At 43.3% G+C, this 17,680-nt stretch overlaps 2 protein-coding genes across 2 annotated transcripts in view; one reads left to right on the top strand and one right to left on the bottom strand.

Annotated features, from left to right (window-relative positions):
* The window catches only part of LOC138751903 (5'-AMP-activated protein kinase subunit gamma-2-like), a 621,068-nt gene extending 618,434 nt beyond the window's left edge, over positions 1–2,634 (bottom strand). Inside the window, exon 1 of the mRNA XM_069914838.1 lies at positions 2,469–2,634. Within this exon, the coding sequence (XP_069770939.1) occupies positions 2,469–2,558 (90 nt within the window). The 5' untranslated portion in view covers positions 2,559–2,634. The remainder of the gene's footprint in view (positions 1–2,468) is intronic.
* galnt11 (UDP-N-acetyl-alpha-D-galactosamine:polypeptide N-acetylgalactosaminyltransferase 11 (GalNAc-T11)) overlaps positions 2,613–17,680 on the top strand; it is a 388,126-nt gene continuing 373,058 nt past the window's right edge. The window contains exon 1 of the mRNA XM_069914844.1: positions 2,613–2,631. The gene's annotated coding sequence lies outside the window, so the exon portion shown is untranslated. The remainder of the gene's footprint in view (positions 2,632–17,680) is intronic.

Raw genomic sequence — 17,680 nt, 5'->3', positions numbered from 1 at the left:
ATTAAAAATAGCTCATTTATCCAACTTCCTACAGAAATCTATAATTCTCTTTGGCAAAAGACTCTGAATCCACAGACAATTTGTGCTTTCATGGCTGACTCCAATAGATATTTGTTTATGTAAATATTGAGGAAAATGAGCCAAGATAAGCAATTGAGATTTTAGGTTTCAACCACATTTGAGCACCTGAGCAGTCTTTAGGGCCTAGATTCATACAAGTAATATAGCACAGAAACAGGCCCTTCAGCTCAACTTATCCATGCTAGCCAAGTTGCTCAAGACAGAATCTGAGAAACACGAGTTGCAGATGCTGGAATCCTGGGCAAACAAAGCATTGCTGGCCAAACAGCTCCAGGAATTCTTGGTTTACTCAAATTAGATCCGCTTGCCTACATTCACCCCTCTGAAACTCTCCTATCCATGAAATTAAGAATTCAATGCTGGAGAAACTCAGCAAGTCAAATGGTGTCTTTTTTAACTAACATATATCCAACATTCTCAGCAAGTTAAACAGTGTCTTTTTTAACTAACAGATATATATCCAACATTTCGGACTTGTGCCCTTCATCAAGGTATGAATAAAATGGAGGCAATGATGAAGATGATGAAGAGCTCAAGCCCAAAAGGTTGATTATGTTTCTTTACCTTTGCTCCATAAAAGTACACTGCTTGATCTGCTGAGCTTCTCCAGCATTGTGTTTTCACTTCAATCATGGCATCAGCAGACTTTTGTGTTTTAATCCTGTCCAGGTTTAAAAGTCCAAGTGTCTTTTAAACATTAGAACTTTACCTTCCTCCACCATGTAGAAAAAAGTTGCCCCTCAGGTCCCCTTTGAATCTCCTCTTCCCCACCCACCCCCACCTTAAATCTACACTCTCCACCTGAGAAAAAACGATGGTGACCAACCTCTCACTTGTGACTCCCCCACTTGAGGGGAAACAATAGTGACCAATCGCCCAAACCAAGGACCTCCCCCCATCCCTCTCCCCCTCCAACTAACTCCCTCTTCCATCCCCTCACCTGCAACCATGTCATTGGACCCAAACCAAGGACCCCCCTCCAACTAACTCCCTCTTCCATCCCCTCACCTGCAACCAAGTCGCTGGACCCAAACCAAGGACCCCCCTCCAACTAACTCCCTCTTCCATCCCCTCACCTGCAACCAAGTCGCTGGACCCAAACCAAGGACCCCCCTCCAACTAACTCCCTCTTCCATCCCCTCACCTGCAACCAAGTCGCTGGACCCAAACCAAGGACCCCCCTCCAACTAACTCCCTCTTCCATCCCCTCACCTGCAACCAAGTCGTTGGACCCAAACCAAGGACCCCCCTCCAACTAACTCCCTCTTCCATCCCCTCACCTGCAACCAAGTCGTTGGACCCAAACCAAGGACCCCCCTCCAACTAACTCCCTCTTCCATCCCCTCACCTGCAACAAGTCGTTGGACCCAAACCAAGGACCCCCCTCCAACTAACTCCCTCTTCCATCCCCTCACCTGCAACAAGTCGTTGGACCCAAACCAAGGACCCCCCTCCAACTAACTCCCTCTTCCATCCCCTCACCTGCAACCAAGTCGCTGGACCCAAACCAAGGACCCCCCTCCAACTAACTCCCTCTTCCATCCCCTCACCTGCAACCAAGTCGCTGGACCCAAACCAAGGACCCCCCTCCAACTAACTCCCTCTTCCATCCCCTCACCTGCAACCAAGTCGCTGGACCCAAACCAAGGACCCCCCTCCAACTAACTCCCTCTTCCATCCCCTCACCTGCAACCAAGTCGTTGGACCCAAACCAAGGACCCCCCTCCAACTAACTCCCTCTTCCATCCCCTCACCTGCAACCAAGTCGTTGGACCCAAACCAAGGACCCCCCTCCAACTAACTCCCTCTTCCATCCCCTCACCTGCAACAAGTCGTTGGACCCAAACCAAGGACCCCCCTCCAACTAACTCCCTCTTCCATCCCCTCACCTGCAACCAAGTCGTTGGACCCAAACCAAGGATCCCCCTCCAACTAACTCCCTCTTCCATCCCCTCACCTGCAACCAAGTCGCTGGACCCAAACCAAGGACCCCCCTCCAACTAACTCCCTCTTCCATCCCCTCACCTGCAACAAGTCACTGGACCCAAACCAAGGACCCCCCTCCAACTAACTCCCTCTTCCATCTCCTCACCTGCAACCAAGTCGCTGGACCCAAACCAAGGACCCCCCTCCAACTAACTCCCTCTTCCATCCCCTCACCTGCAACCAAGTCGCTGGACCCAAACCAAGGACCCCCCTCCAACTAACTCCCTCTTCCATCCCCTCACCTGCAACCAAGTTGTTAGACCCCCCCCCCCGGTTCCCCAGGTTCGGGAGGGCGACCGTGACGGAACGCCCCCCACCCCCCGCCCGCAAAAGAAGTAAGTACAGTAATACTCGTTCGCCAGAAGTAGAAAGCAACTAGTTTCCAGAAGTTTCAGATCTACCTGGTTGCTCTCGTTTTCCAGAAGAACGCCCTTTAATCCACGTCTCCAATCCATGACAAGCGATGCGGATTCGGCCAAGTCTCGTTGCATAGTTCCTGAGTGACAGCCCGGGCGCAGGCGCAGAACGGCGAGTCGCCGTGGGCGGGAAAAGGCGAGCGCCCAGGTAGGAGACGCTCGGCGTGGCCCGGGCCCGGGTGGGGGAGGGGGAGGGGGATGGGGATGGCCCGCCAGGAAGAATCCACTCCAGCCCATTGGTGGCGAGTGGCGGGAGAAGGCTGGGAGGCCGCAATGCATCGATGTTGTTTTGTGAAGTTGTATGAACATGGCTGAAAGTGCACGTTTAGACCAGCTGGTCTAGTTTAAGTCATACTTCCATATTTAGATTAGTTATTTTCCTTCACACACACCCCCCCCCCACTCAATTATTAGCATTTATTTTGCAAAATCCATCCATCCGGGGCCCATCCCTTCGCAAGCGAAGATGAACACGGTGCCTTGACGCTTTTCAGCTTTAGGAACCGTGTGCCGGCCGAGGACTTGGAGGCGAGTGCTTGCCCAGGACAAACGCCTCCCTCTGGGTCCCACGCCACCGGGCACGACAGCCAGAGCGAGGTGGGATTGCCCCGCAGGGGGGCTGTTTCAAGAGCGCGCCCGCTGGCCGTTGTCCTTGGGGATCCTTCGCCCACCGAGTTTGCTGCTGCAGACCGCGAGGGAAACTGTTTCCCGCCCTCTGTCACAGCTGCCAGACAGACATGTGCTATTTGCCCATAGCTGGGGGCCCTTTCCAGGTACTGCAAAATTAATAAAAATAGACAATTCCATTAAATTTCATTTCAATATAAAACTGCAACTGAATTTGTAATATTACTAAAACCACTTATGCTTAGTTATATTTTTTGAAAAGGAGAAAGATTAGAAAAGTTAGGCAGCGAAAGTAAAAAATCAGAAAGAGCAAGGAGGGTGAAAAAAGCAAATCTGAAGGCTTTATATCTTAATGCAAGAAGCATTCGGAACAAGGTAGATGAATTAGCTGTGGAAATTGAGATAAACAAATATGATTTGATTGGGATTACAGAAAAATGGCTGCAGGGTGGGCAAGCCTGGGAACTTAACATCCCGGGGTATACGATATTTAGGAGGGTTCGGCAAGAAAGAAAAGGGGGTGGGGTAGTATTGATGGTGAGAGAAGGGACCGACACGATTGACAGAAAGGATATCAACTCGGAAGATGCGGAATCTATATGGGTAGAACTGAGGAATAGCAAGGGGCGGAAAACGTTAGTGGGGGTGGTATATAGGCCTCCAAATAGTAGTGTAGAGGTGAGGGAAGGCATTAAAAGAGAAATTAGAAAAGCGTGCAATAAGGGAACAGCTGTCATCATGGGAGACTTTAATTTGCATATAGATTGGACTAGCCAAATTAGTAAAAATACTGAGGAGGAGGAATTCCTTGAATGTTTACGGGACGGTTATCTAGACCAATATGTCGAGGAACCAACTCGGGAGCAGGCCATTTTAGATTGGGTATTATGCAATGATAAGGGGCTAATCAACAATCTTGTTGTACGAGGCCCTTTGGGTAGGAGCGATCACAATCTGATCGAATTCTCACTCGACATGGAGAGTGATGAAATTAAAACCGAGACTAAGGTCCTGAATTCAAATAAAGGGGATTATGATGGTATGAGACGGGAGTTGAGTAAGATTGATTGGGTGGTGTTTATGGGGGAGTTGACTGTGGATAGACAATGGAAAGCATTCACAGATCTAATGGAGAAATTGCAAAAATCGTTTATACCGGTTTGGCATAAATATAAACCAAAAAAGGTGACTCAACCGTGGATAACAAGGGAAATTAGAGACAGCATTAGGTCCAAAGAGAGAGCATATCAATTGGCCAAAAAAAAGTACCACAACCGAAGACTGGGAGCAGTTCAAGATGCACCAAAGGAGGACAAAGGGATTAATCAAGAGAGGAAAAATAAATTACGAAAGTAAGCTTGCGGCAAATATAAAAACTGATTGCAAAAGCTTTTATAAATATGTCAAGAGGAAAAGATTGGTGAAATCCAGAGTAGGTCCTTTGCAGTCAGAATCAGGGGAATATATAATGGGGAATAAGGAAATGGCAGACCAATTAAATTCTTACTTTAGTTCTGTTTTTACAAGAGAGGATACAAATAACCTCCCATGGATGTTAGGAAACATAGAGACTAATGCAAGGGAGGAACTGAAAGAAATCAGTATCTCTAAGGACATGGTCTTGGCGAAATTGATGGGATTGAAGGCAGATAAATCCCAAGGGCCTGTTAATATACATCCTAGGGTACATTCAGATAGCAGATGCTTTAAGAATTATTTTCCAGAACTCGATAGACTCAGGATCAGTACCCATGGATTGGAGGGTAGCTAATGTTACACCACTATTTAAAAAGGGGGGTAGAGAAAAAGCGGGGAATTATAGGCCGGTGAGCCTTACATCAGTAGTGGGCAAAATGATAGAATCCATTATTAAGGATGTAATAGCGGAGCATATGACCAGCAGAGAAGGGATCGGACGGAGTCAGCATGGATTTACAAAAGGTAAATCGTGCTTGACAAATCTATTGGAATTCTTTGAGATGGTGACAGGTAAAATAGATGGGGGAGAGCCAGTGGATGTGGTGTACCTGGACTTCCAAAAGGCCTTCGATAAGGTCCCGCAAAAATGAATGGCTTCCAAAGTCAAGGCTCATGGGATTGGGGGAAAAGTATTGATGTGGATTGAGAACTGGCTGGCAGATAGAAAACAGAGAGTTGGGATAAATGGCTCATTTTCTGAGTGGCAGGCGGTGACCAGTGGGGTGCCACAGGGAAATGTACTGGGACCCCAGCTGTTCACAATTTACATTAATGATCTGGATGAGGGGATTGGATGTAATATCTCCAAATTTGCAGATGACATTAAGCTAGGAGGGGTTGTGTGCACGGAAGAGGGGGTCAGGAAGCTCCAATGTGATTTGGATAAATTGAGGGACTGGGCAGATACATGGCAAATGCACTACAATGTGGATAAATGTGAGGTTATCCACTTTGGTAATACAAACCGGAGGGCAGATTACTATTTGAATGGCAATAGATTAAGAGATGGGGAAGTGCAGAGAGACCTAGGGGTACTTGTACACCAGTCTCTGAAGGCGAGCATGCAGGTACAGCAGGCAGTTAAAAAGGCAAATGGTATGTTGGCCTTAATATCAAGAGGGTTTGAGTATAGGAACAAGGATACCTTACTGCAACTGTACAGGGCCTTGGTGAGATCCCACCTGGAGTATTGTGTGCAGTTTTGGTCACCTTATCTAAGGAAGGATGTTCTTACAATGAAGGGAGTGTAGAGGTGATTCACCAGGCTGATACCTGAATGGCAGGAATGACTTATGAGGAAAGATTGTGCAAATTGGGATTGTACTCGCTGGAGTTTAGAAGATTGAGAGGGGATCTCATAGAGACATATAAAATTCTGACAGGACTGGACAGAATGGATGCAGATGGGATGTTTCCAATGATGGGAAAATCCAGAACCCGGGGCCATGGTTTGAGGATAATAGGCAAACCATTTAGGACCAAGATGAGGAGGAATTTCTTGACCCAGAGGGTGGTGAATCTGTGGAATTCATTGCCACAGAGGACAGTAGAGGCAGGTTCATTAAATCTATTTAAGAGGGAATTAGATCTATTTCTTCAGTATAAGGGTATTAAAGGTTACGGAGAGAAGGCGGGGACGGGGTACTGAACTTTAAGATCAGCCATGATCTCGTTGAATGGCGGAGCAGGCTCGAAGGGTCAAATGACCTACTCCTGCTCCTATCTTCTATGTTTCTATAAAAGATGATGTAGACAACAATCTTTTCAATGGACAACAGACCTGTCTCAATATTATCACCCTTCTGCAGCAGTCTCCAACTTTACCTGACCACCCCCCCCCCAACTTTGTTTTCTCTCTTGCCTCTTATCCCATGGTTCAGCACAAGTGGGGCATCTCCTGCGGTCACAGGGATAAGTACCAAGGGAATGATTGGTGGGGATGGAAGAGTGGACAAGGAAGTCATCTGTGAAAACACACAAATGCTGGAGAAACTCAGCTGGTCTCACGGGTATCCAGAGGAGGTAAAGATATATCACTGACATTTCAGGCCTGAACCCTTCTTCAAACTATAAGTAAAAAGTAGGCAGACATCTTAATTAAAGACAGGAGATTAAGAATGAAGAATGGAATGGGGAGGAGTACTGACTAATAACCAAAAGGTGTTGAGAGGAGGGGTGAGAATTGATTTTGGCTCTGTGAAAAAAGACAGGGAAAAGGGAAGAGAGAGAGATCGAGCTGTGGGAAAAGTGGTAGGGGAAGAAGTGGTGGGAGGAGGGAGTGTTAACGGAAAGCTGAGAAGTCAATGTTAATGCCACCCAGTTGGAGGGAGCCCAGATGGAAGATGAGGTGTTGTTCCTCCATTTTGTGGGTGGTGCCAGTTTGGCAATGCATGAAATCATGGACAGACATGTCGGCAATGTAATGGGATGGGGAATTGAAATGGGTGGTCACTGAGAGATCCATGCTATTGTGGTGGGCAAAGCCGAGGTGGTCAACAAAGTGATCTCCCAGTCTGTCATCTGTTTCTCTGATGTAGTTGAGAGCACAATGGGAGCACTAGGTGCAGTAGATTCACAAATGAAATGTTGCTTCACTTGGAAGGACTGTTTGAGCCCCAAATGGTGGTGAGGGAGGACGTATGGGTGCAAGTGGGGCATCTCCTGCAGTCACAGGGGTAGGTACCAAGAGAACGATTGATGGGGATGGAGGAATGGATAAGGGAGTCATGGAGGTAGTGGCCCCTGCAGAAGGAGGAGCAGGGAATGTGTATCAAGTTGTGGGATCACGTAGCAGGTGGTGGAAATAGCAGAAGAGAATATGTTGGACACAGATGCAAATGATGTGGTAGATGAGGACAAGGGGAATCCTGTCCTTGCTGCGTGTCGGGGCAGAGGGAGCCAGGGCAGATATGTGGATAATGGAGATTATCCAGGTGAGGGCCGAGTTGAATGGTGGTAGAGGGAAAGCCACATTGTTTGAAGAAGGAGGACATCTCTGATGATCTGGCTTGGAAGACTTCATCTTGGGAGCAGATGCGATGGAGACAGAGGAATTGAAATAACATCTCCCCCGAGCAGTCTTCAGTCTTTATTGTTATGCCATTTTGTCCCTTGCTTATTACTTGAAGAGGAGCTCAGGCCTGAAATGTCGATAATATATTTTTTACAGACACTGCAAGACAGACTGAGTTCCTCCAGAATTTCTGTGTGTTTTTAAATCAAGAAACACTGCAGCTTGCCAAATTCCTCCAGCAAATGGTGATTCGCATCCGATTCCAGTCTCCTGCATCTCTGCTGGTCGGAGACACTGAAAGCAGCGGGCCAATGCTGGAGAACTAGAACATATTCAGGAGTCCCTCTTTAAAACCATCATTATAAATACTCCCTAGATGAAATGTTTCTTTTGAAGTTACTCTATGAACATTTTATGCTGAAACTAGAGAAAACACAAAGTCTGCAGACATCGTATAACCATATAACAATTACAGCACGGAAACAGGCCAATTTGGCCCTTCTAGTCTGCACTGATTCAAGTACCCTCCTCTAATCCCACTTACCAGGACTCTGCCCATATCTCTCCATCCCCCTCCCATCCATATACTTATCCAACTCTTTCTTAAATGACAAAATTGACTCTGCCTCCACCACCTTTCCTGGAAGCCCATTCCACACAGTAACCACTCTCTGAGTAAAAATGTTCCCCCTCATGTTACTCCTAAACCTTTGCCCGTCAACTCTCAACCCATGACCTCTTGTATCCATCTCTCCTACTCTCAATGGGAAAAGCCTTTCGACGTCAACTCTATCTATCCCTCTCATTATCTTAAACACCTCCATCAAATCCCCTCTCAGCCTTCTATGTTCCAAGGAATAAAGACCTAATTTGCTCAATCTTTCCTTGTATTCCAGATGCTGAAACCCAGGCAACATTTTTGTAAATCTTCTCTGCACTCTCTCTATCTTGTTAGTATCTTTCCTATAAATCGGTGACCAGAACTGCACACAGTACACTAAATTTGGCCTCACCAATGCCTTGTACAGTTCATCATTACTTCCCAACTCCTATATTCTATGCACTGATTTATAGAGGCAAGGATACTAAAGGCCTTCTTCACCACCCTGTCCACATGCGCTCCTACCTTTAGGGAACAATCCCTAGATCTTTCTGCTCCACTGCATTCTTCAACACCCTCCCATTTACCACATATGTTTTGCTTTGATTATTCTTTTCAAACTGAATCACCTCACACTTGTCAGCATTAAACTCCATCTGCCATCTTTCTTCCCACTCCTCTAAGCAGTTTAAATCCCTCTGCAATCTTTGAAAACCCTCTTCATCATCCACAATTCCCCATATTTTAGTATCATCTGCATATTTACTAATCCAATTTACCGCCTCATCCTCCAGATCATTAATATATATGACAAACAGCAACGGTCCCAATACCAAACCCTGAGGTACACTGATTGTTACCGACCTCCATCCTGACAAACAATTATCTACTACTACTTTCTGGCACTTTCCTTCCAGCCACTGTTGAATCCATTTGACTATCCCCAAATTAATACCCTAGGACTTAGCCTTCCTAACTAACCTCCCATGCGGAACCTTATCGAAGGCCTTACTGAAGTCCATATGGACAACATCCACTACTCTACCCTCATCAACATTCCTAGTCACCTCTTCAAAAAATTCAACAAGATTGGTCAAACATGACCTTCCACGCCCAAATCCGTGTTGCGTGTCCTTGATCACACCCTGTCCCTCCATATACTTATATATGCTATCTCTAAGAACGCTTTCCATCAATTTATCTACCACAGACGTCAAACTTACAGGCTGATAATTGCTAGGCTTGCTCCTCGAACCCTTTTTAAACAAAGGAACCACATGCGCAACACACCAATCCTCTGGCCCTTTACCTCTCTAATGACATTTGAACGATCACTGCCAGAGCCTCCGCTATTTCCTCACTAACTTCTCTCAAGGTCTTGGGGAAAATCTTGTCAGGACCTGGAGACTTATCCACCTTTATATGTTTCAAAAGCTCCAATACTACCTCTTTCTTAAACACTATAGTCTCCATATATACCCACTTTGCTTCCTTTACCCTGCACAGTTCAATATCCTTCTCCTCAGTAAATACTGAGGAAAAGAAATTGTTCAAGACCTCCCCCATCTCTTTTGGCTCCACACACATTTGTCCTTTCTGATTCTCTATTGGACCTATTTTATCTCTCACTTTCCGTTTGCTATTTACATATTTGTAGAAACCCTTTGGATTTATTTTCACCCTGCTTGCTATAGCCACCTCATACTTTCTTTCAGCTTTTCTAATTTCTTTCTTAAGATTCTTTTTACATTCAATATAGTACCCAAACATCTCCTTTTTTCCATGTTTCTTATATTTATTGTAGTACTCCCTCTTTTTTCGAACCAAGTTTCCAATATTCCTTGAGAACCATGGCTCTCTCAAACCTTTGACCTTACCTTTCAACCTAACAGGTATATAAAGATTTTATACTCTTAAAACCTCTCCTTTAAAAGATCTCCATTTCTCTATTACATCCTTCCCAGAAAACAAATTGTCCCAATCCACCCCTTGTAAATCCTTTCGCATCTCCTCCAACCTAGCTTTTCCCCACTCCAAAACCTCCACTCTGGGCCCAGACCTATCCTTTTCCATAATTACCTTGAACCTAATGGCACGATGATCACTGGACCCGAAGTGCTCCCCCACACATACTTCTGTCACCTGACCCATCTCATTCCCCAACAGTAAATCCAACACAGTTCCCTCTCTAGTTGGTACCTCCACGTATTGATGTAAAAAGCTATCCTACACACATTTTACAAACTCCAGCCCTTTCACGAAATGGGTTTCCCAATCAATATTCGGAAAATTAAAATCCCCCACAATCACTACCCTGTGCTTATTACAAATATCTGCTATCTCCCTACTAATTTGTTCCTCTAATTCACATTCCCCATTCGGTGGTCTATAGGGGTGGTCTACACCCCTATAATTGTAACTTCCCCTTTCCCATTCCTCAATTCCACCCAAATAGCCTCCCTGGACGAGCCTTCTATTCTATCGCACCTAAGCACCACTGTCATATTTTCTCTAACAAGTAGTGCAACCCCTTCCCTTCTTGCCCCCTCCACCCCCTGGTTCTATCACACCTAAAGCAACTAAATCCAGGAATATTTAGCTGCCAATCACATCCCTCCTGTAACCATGTTTCACTAATCGCTACCACGTCATACTTCCAAGTGTCAATCCATTCCTTCAGCTCATGCACCTTCCTTACAACGCTCCTAGCATTAAAATAAATGCATTTTAGAGATTTCCCACTTTTTACTTCCTGTATGCCCCTATCTTTACCAACAGCTCTCATGATCTTTTGCCATCAACTTCTGTCCATCTTCATATAGAGCATTCCCCTTTTCTATCACCTGCCTTTCCCCCCTCAAACACTATCTACAAGCTTTCTCTGATTGCATTCTAACCTTCTCCTTGCTGTTCTCCTTCATTTGGTTCCCTCCCCCCAGCCATTCAAGTTTAAAGTCTCCTGAGTAACCCTAGCAAATGTCCCTACCAGAATCCTGGTCTCCCTGGGGTTCAAGTGCAACACGTCCTTTTTGTATAGTCACACCTACCCCAAAAATGCTCCCAGTGATCCACAAACTTGAATCCCTGCCCTCTTCAGCCTAAAATACAATGCTGGAAAAACTCAGATAAAGATAAATATACATAATCAACATATTGGGCTTCATTCCTTCATCAAGGTTTGATGGTGGGGGAGGAACACAGGCCCAGAGGCAGGAGGTAATAGGTGGATAAGGGAGGGAGGGCACATGAGCAATCAAGGGGAGGGGATGGAGGGGGAAGGGGTGGAGGTCTGAAGGAAAGAAGAAGGGAAGGAGAAGGATGGGTGAATGGAGAGCAGGTGAGCAGAAACCAGAGAAGTCGATGTTAATGCCATCCAGTGGGAGAGTGCCCAGATGGAAAATTAGGTGTTGCTCCTCTGTTTGATAGTACATGAGGCTGTGGGCAGACATGTCAGCATGGGTGTGGGGTGCAGAAATGAAATGGTTGGCCACTGGGGAATCCCTGTCTCTGATGTGGACAGAGCGCAGGTGTTCAATGAAGGGAAGAGTTCTCCAGCATTGTGTTTTTAATTTTTAGCTGAAACCACCCATTTGGACTAACTGGTAGAGTTAATGTAATAAAGTTCTTCCACCTCTTCATCTAACTCTGGGTTAATTATTTTCCTTCAATTTTCATTCCCCCCCCCCCTCAATTATTAGCATTTATTTTGCAAAATCAAAAAATAGACAATTCTATTAAATTTCAATTCAATGTTAAACTGCAACTGAATTGATAATATGATGTAAATTTTTATATTTAGTCATATTTGAAAACAGGGAGGAGATGTAGGCAACTATGTCTTTTCAGTGGGCAACAGACAGACCAGCACTTACAACCTACTTCAATATTATCAGCCCTCTGCAGCTGCCTTCAACTTCACCTGACTCCCTTGTTTTGTTTTGTTCTCCCTTTGTTGAGCACCTGCCTGTCATCTGTGCTTGCCTTCCCATCAGTTTGACATCCTTTACCCCACCCTGGTTCACCAATCTACTTCCTCCCACGTTGTCCTCATTATATTGGCTTTCTCCCCTTTGTACTCTTTGATGAATTGTTCCACCCTGAAATGTTTTCCATTCTTTTTCTTCCACTGATGCTGTTTCATCTCGTGAGTTCCTCCAGTAGATTGTTTTTTCTAGAACGAGAACTTTTCAACACAGTACCAGCTTTTGGCCCTCAGCTGATCTATATAACAATCTAATACATTGTACTATAACCCTCCATTTTTCTTACATCACGGCCCTATCTAAGAGTCTTTTCATTGTCCTTATTTTACTTGCATTCAAGTAAAACTCACCGTTCTCTGAGTAAAAAAAAAATGACCTTTGACATTTCCCCTAAACTTTCTTCCAGTCATCTTTTTGCTCCAGATTCCAGCATCTGATGTCTCTCAAGTCTTCAATAATACCTCTCACTGGTATCAATTAATTAAGCAACTTGCACTGAGTTCAGAACACAGAGCTATTTCTCTCTTGCATGTTTGTTCTCGATCTACACTGCACATGATCTCTGTTCATAAACCATTTTTAAAGTTCCTTGTAGGAAGAAGGGATTAAGCCCAAAAAAGTTAGTAATATATCTTTACCTTCTATGAGACCAAGTGAGTTCCTCCAGCATTTACTGTGTGTTTTTACAAAGAAAGGTACTGTATATTCTAATGAATTTTACTGAATTCCTAAACTAAACTAGGTATTTGGACAGCCTTGGGCTGCAGTCAGCATGGCTTTGCGCATGCTAGGTCATGTTTAACGAATCTTACAGTTTTTTTCAAGGAGGCTGCCAAGAAGGTTGCTGAAAGAAAGGCTGTGGATGTTGTCTAAATGGACTTTAATAAGCCTTTGACAAGGTCCCACATGGGAGGTTAGTTCAGAAGGTTCAGACACTAGGAATCCATGGAGAGATAGTGAACTGAATTTGAAATTGGCTGTGTAGGAGAAAACAGAGTGGTAGTGGATAGATGCTTCTCAGACTGGAGGCCTGTGACCAATGGTGTGTCTTAGGGACCTGTGTTGGGACCATTATTGTTTGTTGTCTTTATCAATGATCTGAATGTTAATGTGGTAAATTGGATCATCAAGTTTGCTGATGACACAAAGATAGGAGGCGTCGTGGACAGCGAGGAAGATTTTCAATGCTTGGAGAGGGATCTGGACTGACTGGGAGAATGGACCAACAATTGGCAGATGGAGTTTAATGTTGACAAGTGTGAGATGATGCATTTTGGAAGGGCAAACCAAAGTAGGACATACACAGCAAATGGTAGGGCACTGAAGTGCAGAGGAGCAAAGAGATCTGGGAATACAGATACATAATTCCCTGAAAGTGGTGTCATAGTGGACAGGGTTGTAAAGAAAGATATTGGCATCTTAGCCTTTATAAATCAAAGTATTGAGTATAGGATTTGGGATGTTATGTTGAAGTTGTTTGGTGAGGCCAAATTTGGAATATTGTGTGCAGTTACAGAAAGGATAGCAGTAGGATTGAAAGAGTGCAGAGATTTACGAGGATGTTGCTGGGTCTTCAGGAGTTGAGTTACAAGGAAAGATTAAACAGGTTGAGACTTTATTCCTTGGAGCATAGAAGAATGAGAGAAGATTTGATAGAGGTTTACAAGATTATGAGAGGTATAGACAGAGTGGATGTGAGTAGGGGGAGTTAAAGTGAGAGGTTATAGTTTTAAGCTGAAAGCAGAAAGGTTTAGGGGGAATATGAGAGGAAAGTTCTTCACTCAGAGAGTGGTGGGAGTGTGGAATGAGCTGCCATCTGATGTGAATGCGGACTTGATCATAAGTTTTAAGAATAAATTGAATTAATACATGGCTGGGAAAGGTCTGGAGGGTTGGAATGGGAGCAGGTCCATGGGACTAGCGGAATGATGGTCAGCACAGACTAGAAGGGCTGAATGACTTGTTTTCTGTGCTGTAACAGTCTATGGTTCTAAGGCACCTCTGCTACTGTAATGACAATAAATAATATTTGCACATTCAAGGTCACCTATTTCCACTATCATGGAAAAATGTGAGTGGATATAGGTATTTGACTCCACAATGGCATAGCAAGTAATGCTTTGATCACGGATTGGTTGTGTATTCTACCTGTGATGATGTGGGCTCTCTGAGGTGAGACATTTTCAACCCATATCCCATAAACATGCTTGTTCTCAGCTTCATTTGCCTATTATAAATTACCCCTCATTTAGTCAGGTAGTAGAGAACCAGGGAGAGATGATGGGCAGGTGAGAGAGATTAAGTTGCAGGGAAGTGGGGAAAGGGATCAATGCTTGGAGAGTTAGTATGGACTTGATGGGATGAATGGCCTCCTACAGTTGTAAGAAAATATGAAAAATTTACTACACTGATTAATTTTTTCTTGTCCATAAACACATGTAGTAAGTTAGTAGTTTATATTCAATATCAAGTTCAAGTTTATTATTATCCGATTGTAAAATTACAACCTAACGAAACAGCATTTTCCAGTCCTCAGTGCAAAACATAGAAACACAAATACAGACATAACACACACAGAGAAATAATTGATTCATATGCAATACAGATATATATGTGTGTATGTATATGTGTGTGTGTGTGTGTGTGTATTATACATATATATTTTTCCCCATCCTGTGCTCCACAGTTTTAAATTTGTAGTCAAACAATTCACATGTGATTAAAGTGCACATTCCAGATTTTATTCAGGGTTACTTATATACATTTTGGTTTGATCAAAATGTATACAAATAGAAATTATAGCATTTTTTTATTCATAGTTCACTCATTTCAGGGCACCATAATGTTTGAAATAGTTGGCTTCATAGATGTTATGCTGCAGGCATAAGAGAGCTAGGCTTGCTTCTAAGCTTTTGATCACTTTTGGAATCTGTAGTTGCCATTTTTCAACAAGAACCATGTAACCATATAACAATTACAGCACGGAAACAGGCCATCTCAGCCCTCCTAGTCTGCACCAAACCAAGTACTCTCCTCTAGTCCCATCTACCTGCACCTTGTCCATAACCCTCCATTCCCCTCCCATCCATATACCTATCTAATTTTTCCTTAAATAACAAAATGGTCCCTGCCACCACTACTTCTCCCAGAAACTCATTCCACACAGCCATCATTCTCTGAGTGAAGTTCCCCCTCATGTTACTTACAAACATTTTCCCTTTAACTCTTAACTCATGACCTCTTGTTTCAATGTCTCCTACCCTCAAGGGAAAAAGTCTACCCACCTCATTTCTTATCTATTTCCTTCATAATCTTAAATACCTCTATCAAATCCTCCCCAACCTTCTACACTCCAAGGAATAAAGACCTAATCTTCTCAATCTTTCTTTGTAATCTAGATTCTGAAACCCCGGTAACATTTTCGTAAATCTTCTCTGCACTCTCTCTACCTTGTTTATATCTTTCCTATAAGTTGGTGATCGGAATTGCACCTAGTATTCCAAATTTGGCCTCACCAATGCCTTGAACAGTCTCAACATCACCTCCCAACTCTTGTATTCTATGCTTTGATTTATAAAAGGCAGCATACTAAAAACTTTCTTCTTCATGAGATTCTACCTTCAGGGAACGATAAACTAGATTTTTCTGCTCCACTGCATTTTTCAATGCCCTCCCATTTACTACGTACGTCCTGTTTTGATTATTCCTACCAAAATGAAGCACTTTACACTTCTCAGCATTAAACTCCATCTGCCATCTGTCAGCCCACTCTTCTAAGCGTCCAAATCCTTTTGCAATCTATGAGAAGTTATGCCAATAAAAGTTAAAGAAACCATTATGAGGTTGAAAAACTAAAATAAAACAGTAAGAGACATCAACTCTTATCTATCTCACTTACATACCACTTTAAGTATTCCCTATGCCATAGGTGCTTTGTGATTAGTAAGGGATTGCTTAAAGTGGGGATATGAGTAGATAGAAAAAGTTTGAAAACCACTTTTTAATTGTACCTAATTGACTTGTTATGTGCACGGTCTCATAACTCCAAAGGAAATGGCCCAATGTGTGACAGAGTACATAGATATGTTTTTGGGAGATAAATTGGGAAAGGTTTGTTAGAATAGGTTACATACAAACACTTTAAAACAGGTCTTATTTGAAATACTGGAGCTCTGCCCAATGCCTCAGACCTTTTGCAAGAGCTTTGAAGAGTGCTCAAGAGACTTCACTAATGGATCATTGTTTACAAAAGGCAACAGATGAAAGAGGATGTCGGAGCCACTGCTGTCTGGAGGAGAGCTTGCTGTTGTAAGAGGGTCATGTGGTTTTGCAAGGAGAGAGAGTTAAACAGGCTTTCTCTCAGAGAGGGAGAGAGAGACACAGAGATCAGTTCTGCAGTGGTGCAGATAGCAGCTGGGACTGGAACAAGATAAGCTCGCAAGCTTGTAGAATGCCCCAATTTGGAAGACGGCCTGGTCAAAACTATTGTGGTTCATGCAAGAGGAGAGGTCTAATGTTTCACTTGGAATAAGAGATAAAAAAGACACTCTCTGGTGATCTGAAAGAAAGAGGTTATCATCTGGAGAACCCTGGCGGTGTATGTTTCGTCAGAAAGACACTGAGGTGATGGATGGAAGTACATCAGTTGTGGATGTTCTGGAACAACAAATATCTCTCTGAAAACTGACAAGAACCTTCCTGAGCAGTAACAACTTACCTTTTAAGCACAAAAGCCTGGTGAACTTTATAAATGTTAAATTCTGTGCACAGTATAAGAATTACCTACAACCAGTGAACTTGGAGGAATGAGAAATGAGATTGGACTGTGAACCAAAGAATGTTTCTGAACTTACACACACATTACATACACGTGAGCTTAGAATTAGGAGGGGTTTAAGTTAGGTTAGTTAAGTCAATAGAGTTAAGTTAAAGTGTGATTCTATTTTCATGTTTAAAGATAATTAAAAGCAACTTTTGTTTAAGTCACCATTTGTCTTGGTGAATATCGTTGGGTTTTGGGGTCCTCTGGGCTCGTATAATTCTAAACAATTTTACAAATAAATTAAAGATTGATCCGGATCTGTGGTTTGGGTTTGGATTATGTGTTGGAACATTACTACCTTCTGTTTGGTTTTGTGATAAAGTTCATCCTTTTCTGGTTTAAAATTAGGATTTTTCTTCACAATTTGTTTAAAATTCAATTTCCTTGAGATCCAAACATTTTTTTGTTGGGTTATTTTACTCCGTTAGTGGACTTGGGGTTGGATAAGTTTCAGACAGCGTTTATTCGTCTAACATTGTCAGTTGTTCGTAAATGTATTGCTATGTCCTGGAAAGATGAAGTGGAGTTAAATGTAGTTCGATGGTATCATGAGTTGAAGTCGTGTATCTATATGGAGAAAATCATATATAATTTACATAATAATTATGATTTTTTTTGTTAAGATGTGAACACCATATATGAAGAATATGAATTTAGTAATATTGTAAATTA

This window comes from Narcine bancroftii, chromosome 1 (genome assembly GCF_036971445.1).
Source record: "Narcine bancroftii isolate sNarBan1 chromosome 1, sNarBan1.hap1, whole genome shotgun sequence".
In the NCBI taxonomy this organism is placed as follows: domain Eukaryota; kingdom Metazoa; phylum Chordata; class Chondrichthyes; order Torpediniformes; family Narcinidae; genus Narcine; species Narcine bancroftii.
Note: the sequence above shows the minus strand (reverse complement) of the source record. Positions and strands in the feature narration are given on the sequence as shown.